Source organism: Ziziphus jujuba, chromosome 1, assembly GCF_031755915.1.
Source record: "Ziziphus jujuba cultivar Dongzao chromosome 1, ASM3175591v1".
NCBI classification, from domain to species: Eukaryota; Viridiplantae; Streptophyta; class Magnoliopsida; order Rosales; family Rhamnaceae; genus Ziziphus; species Ziziphus jujuba.
In genome coordinates, this window is record NC_083379.1 from 7,157,490 (window position 1) to 7,182,084 (window position 24,595).

At 38.6% G+C, this 24,595-nt stretch overlaps 1 protein-coding gene and 1 long non-coding RNA gene across 2 annotated transcripts; both read right to left on the bottom strand.

Annotated features, from left to right (window-relative positions):
- Nucleotides 1–385: 385 nt before the first annotated feature.
- Nucleotides 386–4,208, bottom strand: LOC125420638 (uncharacterized). Its single transcript, XR_007238865.2, has 4 exons — nucleotides 4,112–4,208; nucleotides 3,052–3,119; nucleotides 797–1,637; nucleotides 386–680 (listed from the first exon to the last, which is right to left on the bottom strand). It is a non-coding gene; the product is annotated as an uncharacterized LOC125420638 (long non-coding RNA).
- A 5,187-nt stretch (nucleotides 4,209–9,395) lies between these two features.
- Nucleotides 9,396–22,933, bottom strand: LOC107414212 ((R)-mandelonitrile lyase-like). The gene is made up of 5 exons (XM_048467403.2): nucleotides 22,744–22,933; nucleotides 21,685–21,972; nucleotides 21,377–21,593; nucleotides 9,539–9,760; nucleotides 9,396–9,441 (listed from the first exon to the last, which is right to left on the bottom strand). Exons 1-5 carry the CDS (start codon nucleotides 22,931–22,933, stop codon nucleotides 9,396–9,398), a joined length of 963 nt encoding a protein of 320 aa, XP_048323360.2.
- Between the last annotated feature and the right edge of the window lie 1,662 nt (nucleotides 22,934–24,595).

Below are 24,595 nucleotides of genomic sequence, written 5' to 3' on the forward strand. Positions count from 1 at the left end.
GCTATTATGACAAACATTCATTTACCCAAATTCAAAAAAAATAAAAAAAAATAAAAAAACTATGAGAAATGTTCTTATCGATTAATCTATTCATGACATAATTAACTGGTCGCAAATCTGGTCTTGATTAAATACAGCAAACAAAAAATACTTATTGTAATCCATGATGGATTGTCCGTCAGCCATGACGGACATACCTTTAAACCTTGAGGCCCAAAAATGCAATTATGACAAAAGTTCACTAACCCAAAAGGGCCAAAAATAAATAAATAAAAAATAAAAAGCGCTATGATAAACATTATTTTCAATTAATCTATTTATGACATAACTAACTGGTCACAAGTAGGATCTCAAGTAAATGCAGCAAATAAAAAATGTCCTGAAATTTTATTGTACTACTATAATCAGAGTGATATTTCCATAGAGTAAACAAAAAGTATGAATCCTTTCTTCGGATATGAACCAAAAACAAAAATCAGGTCACTACACGCACAAAACATTACATATAATTGCATACGAGACCATAATGATATTGAGCATATTCCTCTTACACAATGGTCGCTTCGCAAATTTTAGTTCCCTGATTTATTAGTTTCTTTAATTTATATTATATATATGATAAACAATGCTCAGTCTATTTTGCTGCCTCCCTTTCCTGCAAAATCCTAAGCCCAATATACCTGTTCAAAGTTCGCAAAATGACAAGACCAAGTTAAAAATAAAATATTTCATCAAAAAAAAAGTTTAAAAATAAAAAAGAAAAAGGCATGTTGGTGAGTAAGATTAATATACTTACCAACCTTTCATCATGAGGATGGCATGAGGGTTGGTTCCGGGTGATGTATTGAATATGGATTCATCTACCGAAGTGAATTTGTACCACCACTCACAAATCGCCATCAACAACCTTTCCCACCAAGCATCCACCATGGTAATGCCAGAAGGTTGTCACTGTGCTTCGACAAAATGCCTCCATTGATGCATCATCTGACTGATTACTTGGCAAAGAAGGTCCTAAAATCTTGAAACCTTCAGCACCCTCTAAAGCTTCGAACTTGAGCCCTTCCATGGCATCGATCTTCAGCATACCACCTACCTACCTCATTCCTCTTACACAACGAGCAAGGTCCTCTGGTTCTTCAAAGTAGTTGAATCAAACAGTTGGGCTGACTTTGACATCGAAGGACGAAACCAGCAGTAGGGAGCCACTCGAAAGTGGTCCAGAGAACTTCTCAACAATGGTTGCCACACTCAATTCTAAAGGAGTGGTTCCATTTGGATAAAAGCTAAAAGGTTGTGGAAAAGAAAATGAGGTAACGGAAGAGAGTGACTCTATGTAATTGAAATCCCTGGTAATTCGTACAACTTGTCCAGTTGAAGGTTCCAATGCAAATGGGACTACTCTGTTGACGCTATTACAAGAATTATCCGCCGTGAAGTTTCTCACATCAGCGTGTTGGCTGACAACCGAAACTTATGTGAAGAAAGATGAGGAAGTGGACCAACTCCACTGAGAAGAAGAAGCTGAGGGCTCCCAATTGCCCCTGCACTCAATATCACCTCTCCTTCATCTTTTATCAATGCCTCATGAGTCCTCCCCTTCGAATCACTATATACGACTCCACTTGCTGATACACCTACAGTACAGAGCATTAATATTAAAAAAAAAAAAAAACAATATATATATATATATATATATGTTTGAGTCATTTCCTTCTAGAAATCTTCAAGATGATCATCTCATGATCAGAAGGATTTAATGAAGCTTTGATTGCTATATCACTGCGTTTAAACCTCACAAGATACTCTCCCAATATGAGGCTCTAATGAACAGTGAACCAAGAAGCAAAAAGACAAACTATTTAACTCATGGACTCAAAATACAGAAAAGCAAATTACAAAAATAGCCTGTAGAGAATGTGACAGATCTTGATTGATACTACTATCATTATATTTCCACCGTATGTAATATATGTTAGATTTTTGGGCCAAAAAAACCCAAATATGAATTATTTGGGCTTTAAAAGGTTTTTGGGCTTTAGTTTTGTTTCTTTACCTTTTTGGAAAAAACAATATTTTTCAAATAAAATAAAAGAAATATTTTCAAACGTGGGAAGTTGAGAGTTTTAAAGAAAAGAGTTTTGGTGTGTTGAAAGTTAGTGTGGCACATGTTCTTTTCGACGTTTTAGCAGTTTCTTTAGAAAATACAGAGAAAAAAGGATTTTTGAGTTTAACGGGAAAAATCAAAGAGAAAACAATGACAGTGGTAAAGTAAAGGTACACAGATAGTTTGAAGAGAAAAATTCCGGGGGTGCTAAATCTGAAAGCTTTTGGAGCCTTTGTATCTTGGGAGACGTTCGCCATAAAACTCCTGCACTGGTGGGCGTAAAACGTTTTAAGGACACTGTGGTATCACATAGATCTCGATCAACCTTCTAGAAAGCAGATCAATTCAAGAACATACAAGTTCTAAAATGCTTTAATTATTATTCTTTATTTAACTTTATTTTATTTAGTTTGTATTAAATTGTCCACATGTATTTACATATATTCATGGTATTTTTTTCCAACAACATATTTTTCAAATTATTGATTATACACCCCAACATTGAAGTTTCTCTTCAATGGACTCCCTTGACACTCAAAATCTCAATGCAAGTCCAAGACTTAAAGATCTTACAGAGCAAACTGATATTTGCATTTGTAGAATCAACTACCAAAAAAACTACAGTTTAACCACAGTTCAGGTATGATTATGAAGAAATAGATTTAACAATGCCAAAACCATGTGAAAAATGAAAACATTCCATATAACAAAATGCCAAAGGCAACTATGCTTGCTCTTTCCACAAAAACAATATCACATGACAGTAAATCAAAAATATCCACACAATGGAAACCAACTCAAATTTACAAGAAAGTTAACCAATCCTTCTTTGAACAAAAGATAGATACCAGTTATTGATTATTTGAATATGTAATAGCTGTTAAACTAAAAAGTAAAAGAGTCATTTAGAAAATACCAAGGCCTTAGATATCTAAGCATCTTACCCCTTTCAAACATTTTGGATTCAAGATCCATCTGTTTAGTGACGCTTTATAGGGTGCCTCAACTTCATCTATCATTTAAAGTTAGAAGAGAAAAGAAAATTTAAGCCGTCAGTAACCATATGTTGCACCAACTTAGCTTAATACAACCCAAAGCAATACATCTATCAATCACAAACACACAATCACGGTAGTGCTTAGCAACAAAATATATTACTAAAGCAAAACAAGATCAAATTAAGTAGCGAAGTATAATTAATATACAATAAATATATGCAAGATGCTAGGGATCCCAATTTTTAGGCTCCCCAAATCTTTTCCCAAATGAATCATGGTCTGTCGTCTCCGATATGAGGTCGAAACCAGACTTGGCACGTTATTTGAGAAAGATTTGGGAACCAAAATTGCAAGCTATTATTCTATTTTATTGGCTTGTTTACGGTTCACTATTTTTATTTTTATTTTTAACATTAATTGTGCAACCATTCACGTATTGCGACAGTAACAATCGGCGTATGAAAAGTGTTGGTACCCGTAGCAACGTTATTTCTTAAATGTATTTACACAAATTGGAGTCGCAATTCTCTTGTATAAATCATGGAGCATTTAGAGGTAAATTCTCAATGAATAAGAAAAATGACCTACAAAAAAACTCTAAAAGTATATATATATATATATATATATATATATAAATATATAAAAACTTATCTTTGTCAACAACAAGCACCATATTTTCATTATGGCAGTATGGATTAAGAACTTTAGCCTGTAAAACTATAGCTAGAATCCAATAAATCTACAAATATCAAACACATAGACTCTCAAGTGGAAGAATTATCATTAAAAAAAATAATAATAAATTAAAAAAAAAAAAAAACTAATATGGCGTAGCCAAAGCAAACAACTATAGCCAATGCCCCATGAAAAAAACTATGTGTGAGTCATCAATTTTTCCGGTAAAAAACAGGGGAGAATGTGAGATATCTCATCACAATCGATTCTCATGCGAAAGCGAATGCAGAGCCAAAACGAATATAAATTCGAGAAAGAGATAGTATATTACCTGCCGGTGATATTAACATTGTTGGAGATTGACCGAGGGTGATTGCAACTTGGGCTTGGCAGCCTGGGACTTAGGGAGTGAAAGCGTTGGAGGCTTAGAGGAAGGAAAGGAAACTATTCAGGACCTCGTGTGTGTATATATATATATATATATATATATTTTTTTTTTTTTTAAATTAAATCTCTCCGTAATTTCTTGAGGTTTCTTCTACCCGGTGTTGATGTATTATAGACACTTTTTAAAATTTTTTTCTGGAAAGGGAAAGTAAAATTTTAAAGAAAACATATTTGACATCAACTTCGATTGATATACTCCCATTCTCACGTGCTAAGATTTGATCTCCATCATTAACCATTAAGGGATTAAAAATGTCAAATTTATTGCATGATGGAAATTTATATTAACTCATTTCTTATGGTCGATTGAGAATTACAATCCCTTTTTATGTTTTTATCTTAACTTTTTATTTTAATGTTCTGAAAAGAGTGCGCTGAATAATTGTTCCCCTTTGAGTACGAAAAAGCCCATCCCAAAAAATGCTAATAAAATAGCCTTTTGTTTTAAATAAAAATATCCATTTGAAGGCCTTATAAGTTTGTTATTTTTATTTTTCTTTTAAATAGGATTTTGGATTTAGAGTTGGGATGAGAAAATTCCAATTTAGATTATTATATGATGAAATAATGATATTTACCGTTGAATTTCTTTGAGAGACTTATATAATTGCTTTTCTAATAACAGCAATAATAAACTTTATCAAAATCTATATTTATTTACCAAAATAGTTACCGTATAACATCCCACCATGGGAATGTGATAAAAATTAAACACCAAAAAAAGAAAAAAAAGAAAGGGGCATAAAAAAAATCTCTATAACTATTTAGCAGAGCAGATATTCTAGTTGCCAATGATGTTTGAATTTTGATGATACCCAGATGCTAATCGATCAGCCATATATCCCTCCTAATTTATTAAAAAAAAAATCATAAAATAAAAACAAAACTATTTACAAGTAGGGCTGTAAATACATTAAAAGAGCTTGTGATCAGTTCGAATTCGGTTCTATTTTAGTTCATTTAAACTCTATTTGTAAAGAAGACGAACAGAAATTGAACCCAAAAAAAAAAAAATCACAAATCAATTTTAAACAATCAATTAAACTCATGAGTAATTAATGAATAGCTTGGATTTTATCATTTATATGTATTTATATAAAATTATATTATAAATTTAAATATATTGAACAATATTTTTATATTTTAAATTTGTAAACCTTTTAAAGTTAAATTGTTTTTTTCATAAAACTAATAAAACAACTTAAATTTGTTAACTATTAATGTTAAATTTTTTATTTCAAAAAAATAAATATTCAACTTTTAAAACTTTTATAATTAACCAGCCAAGCTTAACTAAACTTGAATTTTTCATAAACGAATTGAATTCAACTTGAACAAGTAATTTTAAAGTTTTATCAATTTGAACCAAACTTAACCACTCTTAAATATTGTAAGCTGAATTTCAAAATGCTAATATTTGGCTCGACGAAGCACATTTACACCCTATATATAAATTATAGTTATGTATGTATGCATGCCTGGGGATCACGTGGCAACTTAGATTTGTATTTATGGGATTAAAATGGCAATAATGTTTCCCATTGTCCTTTTTGTGACATCCATATTGCATTTTGAGCTTGACCTAACATTTGTATTGCAATTTTTAAGAATGAAATTTCACAACTTCTTTTGCTAACCAGCGAAATTTCACATCATTTGTATCGATGTTGCTATCAAATATCTCAAGTCTTTAAACTATTTTGCCATTATTACAGTGTCAAATATGTTGAACAAAAATTGATCTATGTAAGTTGGAGATCATTTAGAAATAAATCTATTGAGCATATTGGAATTATCCCCAAAAAAAAAATATTAGCACGATTAATTCCTGAACTATGTTTACATTTGTACTTCAATTCTTAAACTTTTTCTTTGGCATTTTGGTTTTGATTTCAGTATTTGTTACATTTTTGTCTTTGAAATTATTTTTAATATAATTTTTAGCAATTTGAAAGTATATAGTGCACTTATTGCAGCATAAATACGACAAAATTGCATAATTTCACATCGCTGTAAAATCACTGTATCTTACATCCAATGAATTATATTTCTGAATTTGTAAAAATTATACTAAAAATAGTTTTAAGAATTAAAATATAACAAAAACTAATTTAAAGATCAAAGTGTCAAAAGAAAAAGTTCAAGGATCGAAATGTAAGTATAAGTATAGTTTAAAGACTAACAATGCTAACAACAAATTATTTCTTTTTTAAAAAAAAAAAAAAAGAAGAAAGAACCTCATTGAAGTTGGCGGCTATGTTCAGATCCTAACTGTATTATCGTGTTTGTAGGATCAATTGATCAAGTTCCAAGGACTTTTAAAAAAAAATGTTCATAGCTAAAACAAGCTAAAACAAAGGCACTGACATTTTTCATTCTTCTATATCTATTCTCCAAAATGTTCCTCCTCTTTCATGTTGGCCAGTTTTAAAAATGAAATATGAATTCGGCTTCCTTATGAGGAAAATATATCTTTTGATGAAGAAAAAAAAAAATTCACTTCTAGAAAAAAAATCCAACAATATTTAAGTTTGAGATTCAAATCTTATTTATTCTAGAACATTATTTTACAGTCATATAAAAGTGAAATTTGTTTTTGAGTTGAGAGTTTTGAAATTCATATTTTATTCTATTGTTTACTCCCTTCAAATTTTCATCTCTGTTTTGCTCCAAATCCTCCATATATGTTTGAGAGATCCCTAGTTTATTATTATTTTTTTTTGTTTGAATTCCCTCCATAATAATTTTCTTTTACTCTGATTGTATAAAGCCATCCATCATAATCTCATTTCTTAACCAAATAATGGATCAGATATGATTACATTCAAGTTCTTTTTGCATTAAAGAAATTTCAAATTCAAAGGAAGGGAATTTTGCTAATGATTTTTTGAAAGTTCAACTTTAACGGGCGTTGTGTAGGAAGTTTGATTTTTAGTGCAACTAAATCGTTCCATTTATGTGGCCTAAAACTATTTGCACAGGTCGTTCATTTTACCCGACCTTTTTCTTTCCCCATCTTTTGATCATTGCCTCACAAATAAATTTTCAAAATTATCCTGTTTCATTAAATTTTCATTAAACTACAGCCAAACAATATTAATCTGTTTGTTACTCCGGTTAAGCAATATTAGGTTATTCATTACCTATCAACCGAACAATATAGATATGTTTAACTAACAAGAATAAAACTTACTAGTAGAAACATATAATTTTATGCCATTTAAGTGTGATATAATTTATGGTTATGCATGTTTAATTATTTTAAATATAATTTTATTTGACAAAGGATATTTAAATATCCTCAAAGCAACCTTACTCATATTTTCCTATAAAATTTTATTTTAATAAATACTTTTAAGGTTTGAATATTAAAAGTACTTTTAAGGTTTGAATATTGTTACTCTGGTTAAACAATATTAAGTTATTCATTACCTATCAACCAAACAATATAGATATCTTTAAGTAACAAGAATAAAACTTACTTTTGATATATATATATATATATATAGTAGAAACATATATTTTTATGTCATTTATGTGTGATACAATTTATAGTTATGCATGTCTAATTATTTTAAATATAATTTTATTTGACAAAGGATATTTAAATATCCTCAAAGCAACCTTACTCATATTTTCCTATAAATTTTTATTTTAATAAATACTTTTAAGGTTTGAATAGTTTGTTAATTAATATTGTTTAGAGGAGTTTAACATTTAATGAATGAGAATATTTTTGAAGATTAATCTGAAAAGAATGGGAGATAAAAAATTTAAAAAAAAAATGGTGATATAAAACAAAGGCCCCAAACTTTAGAAAACCCATTAGAAGTTTTCATAGCTTGAGCCCATACCATGCAGAGTTCTTTTAGTTAGTGTATATTATAATTTTCGAAAAGAAAAAAAAGTAAGTGTAAATAATATTTGAACTAAGGGTAAACCATGAAACTCAAGGGTCAACAAGCAGTAAAATAGTTAAAAAGTGTTCCACTACCACAGTGTAAACTCAAGGGTAAACCATGAAACTCTAGCAAGTATTCTAGACTCATCTATGGATATTCCACGGGAATATTCTTCAAGGTAATACATTTATATAAGGCACACCAATACGAGACATTATATTTGACAAGAGTTTAGAGAGTAATTAATTTTTTATATTAAACATATAAAATCTATCTCATTAGTTTTTATATGGATTTTATATTGAAGTATCTTTTCATAGGTGTCTCAAATTTAAAAAATATCTACAATAAAAAATATATAGTGAAAACTAAAACTGAAAAATAATATAATAATTACAAAACTACAGTAATAAAATTTCATATAATAAAATCTATAAAAAGTTACGTTGATTTTACCAATATTAACATTAATGCTATAACTAACTCTAAAATATTTACCGCATAACTTTCAATAAATATAGTGCAGGCTATTGTATTGAATAAACACTACAGTCAAGCATAAAAGGAAAATAAAAAAATCAAAATTGAACAAATGGAAAAAGAGATTTGTATTTGAAAGGTGCACAACTTAAATTGCCAGAGTGAAAATATAAATAACTGAAATATATATAAATTTAAAAAATTATTTGTTTGTTCAAATAAAAAATAAAAAATATTTTGAAGGAGCACGTTCTGCTAGACGTTGATTGTCTGTCAGCCATGACAGGTTTATCTTTAAACCCCAAGGGCCAAAAAAAGTGTTTATAACAAAAGTTCACCAACCCAAAAAGGGGGGCCAAAAAAAAAAACAAAAGCTATGATAAACATTCTTTTCCATTAATTTATTTACGACATAACTACTGGTTTTCAAATAAATGCAGCAAACACAAAATGCTCTAAAAATTTATTGTATTATTGTAATTGGGTAATATTTACATAGAATAAAGAAAATTATGAATCCCCTTCTCAAATATGAAATAAAAACAAAAATCAAGTTATTTACCAAAAAAAAAAAAAAACAAATCAGGATGCTACATGTACAAAACATTACATGTGATTGCATAAGGACCACCATGATGTTGAGCATGCTCGTCCTACAAAATGGTCGTTTAGCAAAGGAATGGAATAGAGGGGCTACCGCTTTTACTATGCCCCCGAGGGGGACCTGATTTACTATTTTCTTTATTTTATGTTATATATATATATATATGATACACGATGCTCAGTCTATTTCGCTGCCCCTCTTTCCTGCAACATCCTAAGCCCAGTGTACCTATCCAAAGTTCACAAAATGACAATACCAAGTTAGAAATAAAATATTTCTTTAAAAAAAGAAAAAGGGATGTTGGTGAGTAAGAATAATATATTACCGGCCAATCATCATGAGGGTGGCCTGAGGGTTGGTTCCAGATGATGTATTGAATATGGATCCATCTACTACTCGAAGCGAATTTGTACCCACCACCCTCAAATCACCATCAACCACCTTTTCCACCACACATCCACCATGGTAATGCCAGATGGTAGTCACCGTGCTACTGCAAAAGGTCTCCATTGATGCATCATCAAAGAGGTTTCTTGGCAAAGAATGCCTTAAAAACATGAAACATTTCGTACCCTTTATGTAACAGCCCAATCCACCCGCATGCGATATTGTCCGTTTTGGGTCCAGTCCACACGATTTTGTCAAAATGCGTCGTAATGATTAGGGGGAATCCTCTTACAACCCCTACCTACCAGTTCCACTGGCACGGGCTTCCAGGCCCAATCACGATATTGTTCGCTTTGGAAGCTAGGTGGTGAGCCCAATCTTACCCCTCATGATTTTACTTTCCCTCATGAGAACGCGTCGTAAGGGAAATGTATCCACACCTTCTTTTAAGGCATGCTTCGTTCCCCTTTCCAACCGATGTGGGATCTCACAATCTTCCCCCCTTGGGGCCCAGCGTCCTCGCTGGCACACCGATCCGGGTACTGGCTCTGATACCATCTGTAACAGCCCAGTCCACCCGCATGCGATATTGTCCGCTTTGAGCCCAGCCCGCACGGTTTTGTCAAAACGCGTCGTAATGGTTAGGGGGAATTCTCTTACAACCCCTACTTACCAGTCCCACTGGCACGGGCTTCCAGGGCCAATCACGATATTGTCCGCTTTGGAAGCTAGATGGTGAGCCCAATCCTACCCCTCACGGTCTTACTTTCCCTCATAAGAACGCGTCATAAGGGAAAGGTGTCAGGACCCGTCCAGAATTCCTTCCCCGGAACCCTAGACAGCCCTGATCCCAGGGAAACCCTACCGAACCTTCCAACGGAAAATCCGGCAGAGCCTCCCCTAAGGGATTTACTTACCACAAAATTCCCTGCACTGAAAACACACTTCTAAAATTATCCCCTTATTCCTCCCACAGTACTACAAATCGATTCCACAAATTGCAGCACTTTTTTCGAGTGATGCTAATCACAGATCCGGTCTTAATTTTCGATGATCGTACCCGACGGGGTTTGAATTTCGTCGGGAAGCTTTCCGGGTTTCGGCTCCGCAATTCTCCCAAACCGTCGCGAATTGGCGGAAACGGAAGTCGGATTTGGGTTCAGGAGGTCGAACACTACGGACTGGAGCTGGCCGAAATTTTCGGGTACTCGCCGGAACAGTATTTTCCGGCGGGCCGCCACGGTCACCGGCAACGGTCACCGGAACAGTATGGCGCGTGTACTGTATATCGGTCGGAATAGTGCCGATTCGCAGTGGCCGGCGGTGGAGGGGGAAAAATCGCCGCCAAACTTCGGACGTCCGATCCGGGCGCGTCCGGCGGCCGTTCGCCGTGAAATTTGGAGGTTTTGCCGGAAATGAGGTGGGCAATCTAGCTGGCTGGCGCGTGTACAGTAACTATGTCAGGACCCGTCCAGAATTCCTCCTCCGGAACCCTAGACAGCCCTGATCCCAGGGAAACCCTACCGAACCCTCCAACGGAAAATCCGACAGAGCCTCCCCTAAGGGATTTACTTACCACAATTTACCTGCACTGAAAACACACTTCAAAAATATCCCCTTATTCCTCCCACAAACTACAAATTGGTTCCACAAATTCCAGCACTTCAAAATACAGTAATCCAGTGCAAAATAAATACAACAAGAATGAAAGAAATAGTACAACCGCAATAAAGAAGAACAGGGTACTTCACGAAGTAAAACAGCGAGGAAGATCAAGTCCGCTCCGAATGAACACCGACAACCTGGAACCTAGAGGAACGGAATTTAAGAGTGTGAGATGCTAATCATCTCAGTGAGCGACCCTACTACTATACCATATAATATCACAGTAATAAGTATAAATAATAATTATTTGGAAATAATATTTTCTCTCAAAACCCTTACAATTCTCTCAGTTGGAAAGGTTCCCCTTTTAAAACAATTTCACAAAACCCTTTATCCATATTCCCCGAAAACCAAGAAATCAATTAAATACCAGAAGCGGTAACAATTATATTTTTAATTCCAATTCAGTTTCCAAACATTTTATTTTTAAAACACAGTTCTGAAAATCATTTGATGCACCCACTATATACCAGTGGCGCCAACAGTACCCAGCGTCCCAAGGTACCGCCAGACAGGAGGTTATAGAAAGAAACCGGCATACGGTCGCGTGGCGTCCCACTGCGCCGCTGCTAACCTGGTGTCCCGGCCAAAGGGGGGTGGCCGCCCTCTCCGATGGCATCCACAGGACACCCTCATAATATCAACCGCGCGCTACTCACACCCACCTGCGCACTAATCACATCACCTGCGCGCTAATCACACCCACCTGCGCGCTAATCACAACCGTGTGCACACTAACCATATCACATATACCATATCACATAATCAGAACACCAGTACGTGCACGGTGCATCTAAAAATTATAAAATCCATAAATTTAAATCATAAAACAATTTTCACATTTTTCATAAGCATAGCGGGCATAATCCATCCGCTTGAACCGGGAAATTCTCCACAATTTCCTTATAATCTATACCATAAATTCCATGATTTTCAAATCCACCAACTCCCAAATCCATCAATTCAAATATCCACATTTTTTTTTTCCAAGCATAAATAATTTCTCGAAATATCATAATCAAATCCCATAATATTTTATGGGCATATTTCATAAAAATTGAAATCACCAACATAACCAAATATTTTCCTTGAAATATTTGAAAATCAAATCGTGCCCAATTTACCATTAAAACCACACCAATTTCAAAATCCTCAAAACCATAAAATAATTCCACACGGCATAAATTTGTAGAATTCGCATTTTCTTAAATCCAATAAATTCATAAATAATTCTACAATAAATCCAATAAATATTTGGCACATAGAAATTAAATTCCAAATATTTAATTCACACATAATATATTCATCAATTAAATTCCCCAAAATTTATTTGAAGGTGGGTCACTCACCTGGAGCACGCAATTAACCCATGATCCACTACGGGATCAATTCTACGACTCACCGGTGCTCCTAGAACAAAATTCACAGACAGTCAAATAAATTAATATTTTATTCGGGTAAATAATACCCGGTACCCGGGGGGTCAAAACACAAACGATAACTAAAATTTACGAATCATATACCGAATCGAAGCTCGAGTGATGCTAATCACAGATCCGGTCTTAATTTCCGATGATCGTACCCGACGGGGTTTGAATTTCGTCGGGAAGCTTTTCGGGTTTCGGCTCCGCAATTCTCCCAAACCGTCGCGAATTGGTGGAAACGGAAGTCGGATTTGGGTTCAGGAGGTCGAACACTGCGGACTGGAGCTGGCCGGAATTTTCGGGGTACTCGCCGGAACAGTAATTTCCGGCGGGCCGCCACGTCACCGGCAACCGTCGCCGGAACAGTAATTTCCGACGGTGGCCGTTTGCTGTGAAATTTTGCAGATTTGTAGATCGTGAGGAGAGCAATCCAACGGGACCGACGGTGAGCAAAACGGAGGTCGGACGGCGGAGAAATCACCGTTTGAAGATTTTCGACCCCTCGCCGGAAAACGCTCCGATCCCGGCGCGTCGGTGGTCCGATGGCCGTGATTTTTGGTGGGTAGGCCGGACTTGAGGAGAGGATGCTGGGTGTATGGCGCGTGTGCTGTATATCGGCCGGAATAGTGCCGATTCGCGGTGGCCGACGGTGGAGGGGAAAAATCGCCGCCAAACTTCGGACGTCCGATCCGGGCGCGTCCGGCGGCCGTTCGCCGTGAAATTTGGAGGTTTTGCCGGAAATGAGGTGGGCAAGCTTTCTGTCCGGCGCGTGTACAGTAACTCGGCCGGAACAGTGGCAAAATCCGGTGGCCGGCGGTGGCTCTCTCTCTCTCTCTTTCTCTCTCCTCTCTCTCTTTCTCTCTCTTCTCTCTCTTTCTCTCTCTTCCCCGAGAGTTTTTCAAAATTAAAACCCTGTGTGACACTGTTCATGCCACGTGGACCAATCAGAAACTGACACGTGGCGTTTCACTGTTCACCGACCCAAAAAAAATATTAAAATAATACGGTATCCGGTAAACTTCAAACGTCCATAACTTTTTAACCGGATGTCCGTTTTGAGCGTGCCGCTAGTCTGTGAACTCGTATCGACGAGCACTTCACAACCATGCATGAGTCAAAGCTCAATTCCCCATAAACAAAAAGTCAACTCCGGCACCCCTTGGACAGTTTGGACCGCAACTTGTTTCGTCCATAACTTTCAAACCGTAGCTCCGTTTTCGACGTGCTACCAGTCTACGAACTCGTGGCATCGTGCACTTCACCACGGTGCCCTAGTCATCTCGAAATTCTCACCGAGTCAAAAAGTCAACTTTTGACCCCCTTCGGTCAATGGTCAACGGTCAACCTCGGTCAACGTGCACGGATTCCGGTGCGATTTGGGACGGGGTGTTACAGCCTTCCCCCCTTACAAAAATTTCGTCCTCGAAATTTCCGCACGTCACTGGAACAAACAAGGGTTCTGATCACGCACCTGCGCTTCGGGCTCCCATGTCGCTTCCTCGACTAAGTAGTTCCTTGCCAACCAATCCACGCCCAACACTACTTCAAGTCCGGATAGATCCAATAGGATCAGGTCTTCTTCCATCACTTGATCTGTGAAATCGTCGGGCGTAGTCCTGGCTCCCTGCTGCGTCATAGCAAACACCCGGCCTTGACTTGTCTGCTGGGGTCTCCTTCCTCTACCTCGACTCGATCCTGCAGACGGCTGGACTGATCCCGAAGAAACTCCTACTGGCTGACTCCCCTGGGAACTCTGTCCTGGAAATATCCCCGTACGCTGTGTCCGTCGACCTGCTTCTAGCACACTGCTGCTACCATAAGGGCAATCCCTCCTTATGTGACCTGGCTGCCCACACCGAAAGCAGAACCCATCCATCTGACATTGCCCAGAATGATTCCCCCTACAAAGTGGACAAATCCGCGGAGAACTAATGCGTGACTGCTGATACAAGCTTGCATCCACACTGATCGAATGGCGAGCTGGCTGGGGCATGCGATAACTATCTCTCCTCTGGAATCTGCCTCGTGGGCTTAACCCATCACTGTCTGAGCCTGAGCTATGGCCTTTCTTAGCTGCCCCCTGTCGAGGTACTCCGCTATACGAACCTTCGAAAGATCTGCACCTTGAGGGTCTGTGTATCTCCTCCTGTCTCTCTAGCTCGAGCGCTGCATCCCTGGCGGACTGATAGGTGGGATGTACTGATCCAGAAAGGGTGTAACCGATGCTCTCTTTCAATCCGTCTATGAACCTCACCTTCTTCGTGTGATCGTCGGGAATCAGGTGCATGCAGAATCCTGATAGTTCTCGGAATCTCCTCTCGTACTCGGTCACTGTCATGTTCCCCTGTCGCAGTTCCTCGAACTCTCTCCTTCTCGCCTCACGGTACGCAGGAGGACAAAACTCTATCAATGGCAGTTGTTCATCCCAGCTACCACGAAACTGCATAATGCAAGACCTTAGCAGGTCTTCTAATGTCTGAATTGTGCACTCTGCTTGTCCATCAGATTGCGGGTGAAAAGCGGTGCTGTAGTTAAGTCTTGCTCCTAGTGCATCAGCCAATTTCCGCCATAGTCGTGAAGTAAAGCGCGGATCTCGATTGGAGACGATGGCTAACGGTACTCCATGAAGACTTACAATGCGTTGCACGAACAACTAAGCTAACTTCTCGGGTGAAAAATGTTCTCGTACCGGTAGGAAGTGTGCCGACTTGGTGAGACGATCAATGATTACCCAAATGCCGTCGTACCTTCTAGGTGTGGAAGGAAGCTTGAATACGAAGTCCATATTGAGTTCTTCCCACTTCCACACGGAAATCGGTAAAGGTTGGAGTAGTCCCGAAGGCTTCTATCTTTCTGCTTTCACTTGTTGACAAATCAAACACTTTAATACGAAGTCTGCCACTTCTCTCTTCATACCAATCCACCAATAATACTTAACAAGCGTCCGGTACATCTTGGTACTTCCCGGATGCATCGCATACATCGAGCTATGCGCCTCCTCTAAAATCTCCTTCTTGAGTCCTGGAATATCCGGAACACAAAGTCGTCCTTTATACACGAGGGCTCCATCCCTCCTTATGGAAAATTCCGGATCAAGACCTTCTTGTACCTTGCCCTTAATTGTCCTCAACTTAGGATCTTCCATTTGGGTCTCTACTATACGATCCACCAACACCGGTCGTACCTGGAAGCTACGAGAACACGATCTACAAGTCTTGGTCATAGTCGAACGCTAACCATAAGGTGCTTCTAAAGCATGCATCCTTAAACCAACAACCAACTCTCGTGACTCGATCAGCACTTTAAAAGGTTAGATTAGAACTTAAGTCTAATTTCCTCAAATACTGGTATCACCAAGTTAAGGTTGAGATTAATTCACTTATCTTCGATTACCCTCCTAGTACTTACAATTATAAAACCCTTGCTCCTCATTGATTAACCAATAGTCTTAACCTCGACAAACATCAATCTTTCTTTTAACTAAATTCATCAAGGTCATGAATAAAATTCTCAACATCCAAATATCATTCTTGAAAACCCTAAGTTTCCCCCATTTCAAATAAATTCCATGAATCCACACCTCAAGCAATAAGAAATTTAAATCTTAATTCTAGCATCACCACCAATACTATGAACAAATCACTAGATCCTTAACCCAATAAAGTATTCCACACTCCTTAAATTCTAACTCCGTCCCAAAAATCATACTCCTTATCATTGTAAATTATCACCAACAATATCAACCACCTTGAATCGATGAAGCACCATCAATACGAACCTTAAATCTCCAAGGAAATAAGATATCAAGATCTTAGCTTCTAGAATGAAAATAACCATGCTTAAACATCCAACCATGCATAAGGAATCATCCTCATCTCATTAACCTCATCAACCACCAAGTAGAACTTTAGTCGCTATCCGGATCTTGCTTGATTCTCTAAACGCTGTCGTACCTTCTCTTTGTGAGTGATAGTTTAAGCACGAAATCCATATTTACATCTCCCTACTTTTACTTATCGGTGACCTAAGTACCTTTATTCGGATCTTGCAACTTCCTTTATCGTGCCAAACCACCATGTCATCCAGTGAGCATTCCATACGTCTTGGTACCCTTGGGGTGTATCGCATACTTTGAATCACGTGCTTCCTTTAAGATCTCCTTTTTGAACTCAACGATACCCTGCTTTGGATTCTTAATTGGCGATACTTAACCTTAAGTCGCTTTTGGAAAAACCATAACAATAAACAAATAATAAAATATATTTTTCAAATATACCTAACTTGCATAGGCAATTGTTAAAACTCCACATTGAAATTCATATCTTAAAATCCATAGCATAAAATAAAATATGCACGCTTGTAATGGAGGTACGTACGACACCTTCTACATGTTACGTAATCCATGATTCCAACTGTCGCCGACACTCTGCTACCAATACAAACCAGGGTGGTTGCCTATATTGGCCGTCCAATTCCCCGGGCTCGTAGGCAACATGATCATGGGGCTAGCTCTACATGGACCACATTGGTTCGCCGCCTCCATATGGTGCAGTATAATATCAACAATGTAACATACAGATACATGTACGAGCACAAACCAAAAATACTTGAATAAAACACCTTTAATTTCAAATACCACTTTGAAAAGCATTTAAATTTTGATAATCGATCGGGAAAATATTTTGACGCCTTGAAATCGATCGATCGACACACATCCTTAGGCAATCATCTTTCTCCTCCATGAACGAAACGGATACCATTCACGATGATAAGCTTGACCTTCAAAAAGAAAAGGCATCCTCGACCATCGACTAGGCCATAGGAATTCCCCGTTAGGCTAGATGATCCTAATTGACACCCTCGAAGATTAGAGTTATTCAAACTCGGGCAACGAATTTACTTCGAGACAAACAGAAAGAACGCTTTCACACGGGTAAAACGAGAGATTAAACACGGATAGGATGCACAACAATGCACAGTCCCTTAGGAATACTAGAACCTAGAGCTCTGATACCAACTGTCAGGACCCGTCCAGAATTCCTCCTCCGGAACCCTAGACAGCCCTGATCCCAGGGAAACCCTACCGAACCCTCCAACGGAAAATCCGACAGAGCCTCCCCTAAGGGATTTACTTACCACAATTTACCTGCACTGAAAACACACTTCAAAAATATCCCCTTATTCCTCCCACAAACTACAAATTGGTTCCACAAATTCCAGCACTTCAAAATACAGTAATCCAGTGCAAAATAAATACAACAAGAATGAAAGAAATAGTACAACCGCAATAAAGAAGAACAGGGTACTTCACGAAGTAAAACAGCGAGGAAGATCAAGTCCGCTCCGAATGAACACCGACAACCTGGAACCTAGAGGAACGGAATTTAAGAGTGTGAGATGCTAATCATCTCAGTGAGCGACCCTACTACTATACCATATAATATCACAGTAATAAGTATAAATAATAATTATTTGGAAATAATATTTTCTCTCAAAACCCTTACAATTCTCTCAGTTGGAAAGGTTCCCCTTTTAAAACAATTTCACAAAACCCTTTATCCATATTCCCCGAAAACCAAGAAATCAATTAAATACCAGAAGCGGTAACAATTATATTTTTAATTCCAATTCAGTTTCCAAACATTTTATTTTTAAAACACAGTTCTGAAAATCATTTGATGCACCCACTATATACCAGTGGCGCCAACAGTACCCAGCGTCCCAAGGTACCGCCAGACAGGAGGTTATAGAAAGAAACCGGCATACGGTCGCGTGGCGTCCACCTGCGCCGCTGCTAACCTGGTGTCCCGGCCAAAGGGGGGTGGCCGCCCTCTCCGATGGCATCCACAGGACACCCTCATAATATCAACCGCGCGCTACTCACACCCACCTGCGCACTAATCACATCACCTGCGCGCTAATCACACCCACCTGCGCGCTAATCACAACCGTGTGCACACTAACCATATCACATATACCATATCACATAATCAGAACACCAGTACGTGCACGGTGCATCTAAAAATTATAAAATCCATAAATTTAAATCATAAAACAATTTTCACATTTTTCATAAGCATAGCGGGCATAATCCATCCGCTTGAACCGGGAAATTCTCCACAATTTCCTTATAATCTATACCATAAATTCCATGATTTTCAAATCCACCAACTCCCAAATCCATCAATTCAAATATCCACATTTTTTTTTTCCAAGCATAAATAATTTCTCGAAATATCATAATCAAATCCCATAATATTTTATGGGCATATTTCATAAAAATTGAAATCACCAACATAACCAAATATTTTCCTTGAAATATTTGAAAATCAAATCGTGCCCAATTTACCATTAAAACCACACCAATTTCAAAATCCTCAAAACCATAAAATAATTCCACACGGCATAAATTTGTAGAATTCGCATTTTCTTAAATCCAATAAATTCATAAATAATTCTACAATAAATCCAATAAATATTTGGCACATAGAAATTAAATTCCAAATATTTAATTCACACATAATATATTCATCAATTAAATTCCCCAAAATTTATTTGAAGGTGGGTCACTCACCTGGAGCACGCAATTAACCCATGATCCACTACGGGATCAATTCTACGACTCACCGGTGCTCCTAGAACAAAATTCACAGACAGTCAAATAAATTAATATTTTATTCGGGTAAATAATACCCGGTACCCGGGGGGTCAAAACACAAACGATAACTAAAATTTACGAATCATATACCGAATCGAAGCTCGAGTGATGCTAATCACAGATCCGGTCTTAATTTCCGATGATCGTACCCGACGGGGTTTGAATTTCGTCGGGAAGCTTTTCGGGTTTCGGCTCCGCAATTCTCCCAAACCGTCGCGAATTGGTGGAAACGGAAGTCGGATTTGGGTTCAGGAGGTCGAACACTGCGGACTGGAGCTGGCCGGAATTTTCGGGGTACTCGCCGGAACAGTAATTTCCGGCGGGCCGCCACGTCACCGGCAACCGTCGCCGGAACAGTAATTTCCGACGGTGGCCGTTTGCTGTGAAATTTTGCAGATTTGTAGATCGTGAGGAGAGCAATCCAACGGGACCGACGGTGAGCAAAACGGAGGTCGGACGGCGGAGAAATCACCGTTTGAAGATTTTCGACCCCTCGCCGGAAAACGCTCCGATCCCGGCGCGTCGGTGGTCCGATGGCCGTGATTTTTGGTGGGTAGGCCGGACTTGAGGAGAGGATGCTGGGTGTATGGCGCGTGTGCTGTATATCGGCCGGAATAGTGCCGATTCGCGGTGGCCGGCGGTGGAGGGGAAAAATCGCCGCCAAACTTCGGACGTCCGATCCGGGCGCGTCCGGCGGCCGTTCGCCGTGAAATTTGGAGGTTTTGCCGGAAATGAGGTGGGCAAGCTTTCTGTCCGGCGCATGTACAGTAACTCGGCCGGAACAGTGGCAAAATCCGGTGGCCGGCGGTGGCTCTCTCTCTCTCTCTTTCTCTCTCCTCTCTCTCTTTCTCTCTCTTCTCTCTCTTTCTCTCTCTTCCCCGAGAGTTTTTCAAAATTAAAACCCTGTGTGACACTGTTCATGCCACGTGGACCAATCAGAAACTGACACGTGGCGTTTCACTGTTCACCGACCCAAAAAAAATATTAAAATAATACGGTATCCGGTAAACTTCAAACGTCCATAACTTTTTAACCGGATGTCCGTTTTGAGCGTGCCGCTAGTCTGTGAACTCGTATCGACGAGCACTTCACAACCATGCATGAGTCAAAGCTCAATTCCCCATAAACAAAAAGTCAACTCCGGCACCCCTTGGACAGTTTGGACCGCAACTTGTTTCGTCCATAACTTTCAAACCGTAGCTCCGTTTTCGACGTGCTACCAGTCTACGAACTCGTGGCATCGTGCACTTCACCACGGTGCCCTAGTCATCTCGAAATTCTCACCGAGTCAAAAAGTCAACTTTTGACCCCCTTCGGTCAATGGTCAACGGTCAACCTCGGTCAACGTGCACGGATTCCGGTGCGATTTGGGACGGGGTGTTACAAACTAGGCCGGAAAACGTGAAAATGGCCGGCGGCCGGTGACTCTCTCTCTCTCTCTCTCTCCTCTCTTTTTCTCTCTCCTCTCTCTCTTTCTCTCTCTTCTCTCTCTTTCTCTCTCTTCCCCGAGTGTTTTAACAAATAAAAACCCTGCATGATACTGTTCATGCCACGTGGACCAATCAGAAGCTGACACGTGGCATTTCACTGTTCACCGACCCAAAAACATTAGAATAATACGGTATCCGGTAAACTTCAAACGTCCATAACTTTTTAACCGGATGTCCGTTTTGAGCGTGCCGCTAGTCTGTGAACTCGTATCGACGAGCACTTCACAACCATGCATGAGTCAAAGCTCAATTCCCCATAAACAAAAAGTCAACTCCGGCACCCCTTGGACAGTTTGGACCGCAACTTGTTTCGTCCATAACTTTCAAACCGTAGCTCCGTTTTCGACGTGCTACCAGTCTACGAACTCGTGGCAACGTGCACTTCGCCACGGTACCCCCTTCGGTCAACGGTCAACGGTCAACCTCGGTCAACGTGCACGGATTCAGGTGCGATTTGGGACGGGGTGTTACAAAAGGTATCCACACCTTTTTTTATGGCATGCTTCGTTCCCCTTTCCAACCGATGTGGGATCTCATACTTTAAATCTCCGAACTTGAGCCCTTCCATGGCATCAGTCTTGAGCATATCACCAACCAACCTCATTCCTCTCACACAACGAGCAAGGTCCTCTGGATCTTCAAAGTAGTTGAATCGAACAGTTGGGCTGACTTTCACATCAATAAACGAAACCAACCGAAGGGAGCTACTCGACAGAGGTCCGGAGAACTTCTCAACAATAGTTGCCACACTCAACTCTAAAGGAGTAGTTCCATTTGGATAAAAGCTAAAAGGTTGAGGAAAATAAAATTGGTAACGGAAGAGCCTGTTCTATGTAAAAGAAATCACTTGTAATTCCTACAACATATCCAACTGAAGGGTCAAATGCAAATGGGACTACAATGTTGATGCTATTACAAGGATTATCTGCCATAAATTTTCCCACATCGAGGTTTTCGCTGACTACCGAAACTTTATGTGACGAAAGATGAGGAAGTGGACCAACTCCATTGAGAAAAAGAAGCGGAGGGCTCCCAATTGCCCCTGCACTCAACATCACCTCTCCTTCATCTCTTATCAAAGCCTCATGAGTCCTTTCCTTCGAATCACTATATACGATTCCACTTGTTGATACACCTGCAGTTCAGAACATAAATATTAAAAAAAATCAATGTATATATATAATCCCTTTCTATTGGACGTCAACACCTAGTGTGTGAAGTCCCACATCGGTTGGAAAATGGAACGAAACATTCCTTATAAGTGGGTATGGATACCTTTCCTTTACGAGACCTTTTAAAACCTTGATGGCTGAGTTGTAAAAGGATTCCCTAGGCCCAAAGAGGACAATATCGCATGCGGATGTTCTGGGCTGTTACAGTTGGTATCAAAGTTAGTACCCGGATTGGTGTGCTAGTAAGGACTTTGGGCCCCAAGGAGAGAGGATTGCGAAGTCTCACATTGGTTGGAAAGGGAAACGAAACACTCCTTATAAGGTGGTGTGGATACCTTTCCCTTGAGAGGCCTTTTAAAACTTTAAGGGCTGGGTTATAAGAGGATTCCCCAGGCCTAAAAAGGACAATATCGCATGCGGGTGGTTTAGGCTGTTACAGTTGATATCAGAGCCAGTACCAGATCGATGTGCCAGCGAGGACGCTGGACCCCAAGGGGGAAGGATTGTAAAGTCCCACATCGGTTGGAAAGGGGAACAAAACATTCCTTATTAGTGCGTGTGGATATTTTTCCTTTGTGAGATTTTTTAAAACCTTGAGGGCTGGGTTGTAAGAGGATTCTCCAGGCCCAAAAAGGATAATATCGCATACGGATAGTCTGAGCTGTTACATAGTAGATAGTAGAACAATATTATATATAGAAACATTAAATAGATCATATGCTGGTGTTGCTCACCTGATGCTTTGGAAAAGAAGATGATTCTTTCCACATAGGACGCAAATGCAACTTTCAAGTTCTTCAGTTCACCTTTGTTAAGAAGTTCCACAGCTTCATGTCTCTTTCCCTCATTATCGAAGATTGAACTGGAAGTTTTGGTTCCCATCAAGTGTTGCAAACTGAATTCATTATCAATGTGAAGTCCCATATCGGTTGGAAAGGAGAACGAAATACTCCATAGAAGTGGGTGTGGATACCTTTTCCTTGCGAGGCCTTTTAAAACCTTGAGGGCTGGGTTGTAAGAGGATTCCTCAGGCCCAAAGAGGACAATATCGCATACGGGTGGTCTGGACTGTCACAGATGGTACAGAGCCGGACCCGGATCGAGGAGGATTGTAAAGTCCCACATCGGTTGGAAAGGAGAACGAAACACTCCATATAAGTGGGTGTGGATACCTTTCCTTTGCGAGACTTTTTAAAACTTTGAGGGTTGGGTTGTAAGAGGATTCTCTAGGCCCAAAGAGGACAATATCGCATGCGGGTGGTCTGGGCTATCACAATCAAGACCAACTCTTGCTTCCAATAAAGCTTCTCTAACAATAGATGGCCAAACCAAAAGATTTGGTTGGAAAACAATAATGTCTTCAACCTACTGATATGCCTCCTCGACCACATCCATGTCCCAGTGAATGCCAAACTCATTATAGAATTGGTAATCAGCTCTGGAGTAGAATCCCCCATTGATCATGCTGCTCCCACCAAGGACTCTTCCTCTAACAATCGCAACACCATCTTCTAAAGTGAACCTGTGATAATGTGTTTTACCATCGTCTTCTTGCACCATTTTACCATCGTCTTCCTGCACCCTATCTATGGTCAAGAGCAGTTGTGGGTGTGGGTATGAAGGAGGAGCACTGCCCCTTTCAAGGACAAGAACCGAGTAGTTCGCTAATAAAGTTGCAGCCAAAGGACAGCCTGTTATGCCACCTCCCACTATTATATAGTCATACTCTTCTTTTAATGGAAGATCAGTGGCATTGTATATAGATTTCATGTAGCTAAAATCTGTAAATTACATAAAGAGAAGGGTGAGCACTGCCCCTTTCAAGGACAAGAACCGAGTAGTTCGCTAATAAAGTTGCAGCCAAAGGACAGCCTGTTATGCCACCTCCCACTATTATATAGTCATACTCTTCTTTTAATGGAAGATCAGTGGCATTGTATATAGATTTCATGTAGCTAAAATCTGTAAATTACATAAAGAGAAGGGTGAAAATGTGAATAGAGTTTATATATATATATATATATATATATGTAATATTATTATTGACGATAAGTTTTTCAAAACCTATCATCTATAGGCATATTTCATTTTTTTAAAAATACAGATGCCCACATCAAAAAAGAGACTTATATTTATATATAACATCAAGAAATCTAGCAATTATGTTATAGTGCAAACTTGAATGATAGCTTTCTGGAAGTTGACGACTTGCATAAAGCTGAAAAGCAGCAATATTAGTTGCTTAAAGTACTATTTTTTTTGAACTTTTTCCCCATCATTGGTGGAATTGAATCCAAGACAAATCACAAATATTTTAGAGTGAATTAACAAAATAAAAATGGAGGGATTCTTTTGGCACTACAAATTTTTGTTTTTTTTTTTTGTTCACTTCCAACAACTTTTAATGTAAATGTCCAAAAATATATCCTTAGTCAATTACAAAATATTTAGTTTTATATTATAATCATTCGTGATAATCTCCATATTTGAAGTTCAAAATCTGGTAGTAAAATATTATAAAAAAATGTTGTTTAAATGTTGAGAATGCTTCAACTAAACAATACTGACATGTAAAGTGCATATTAG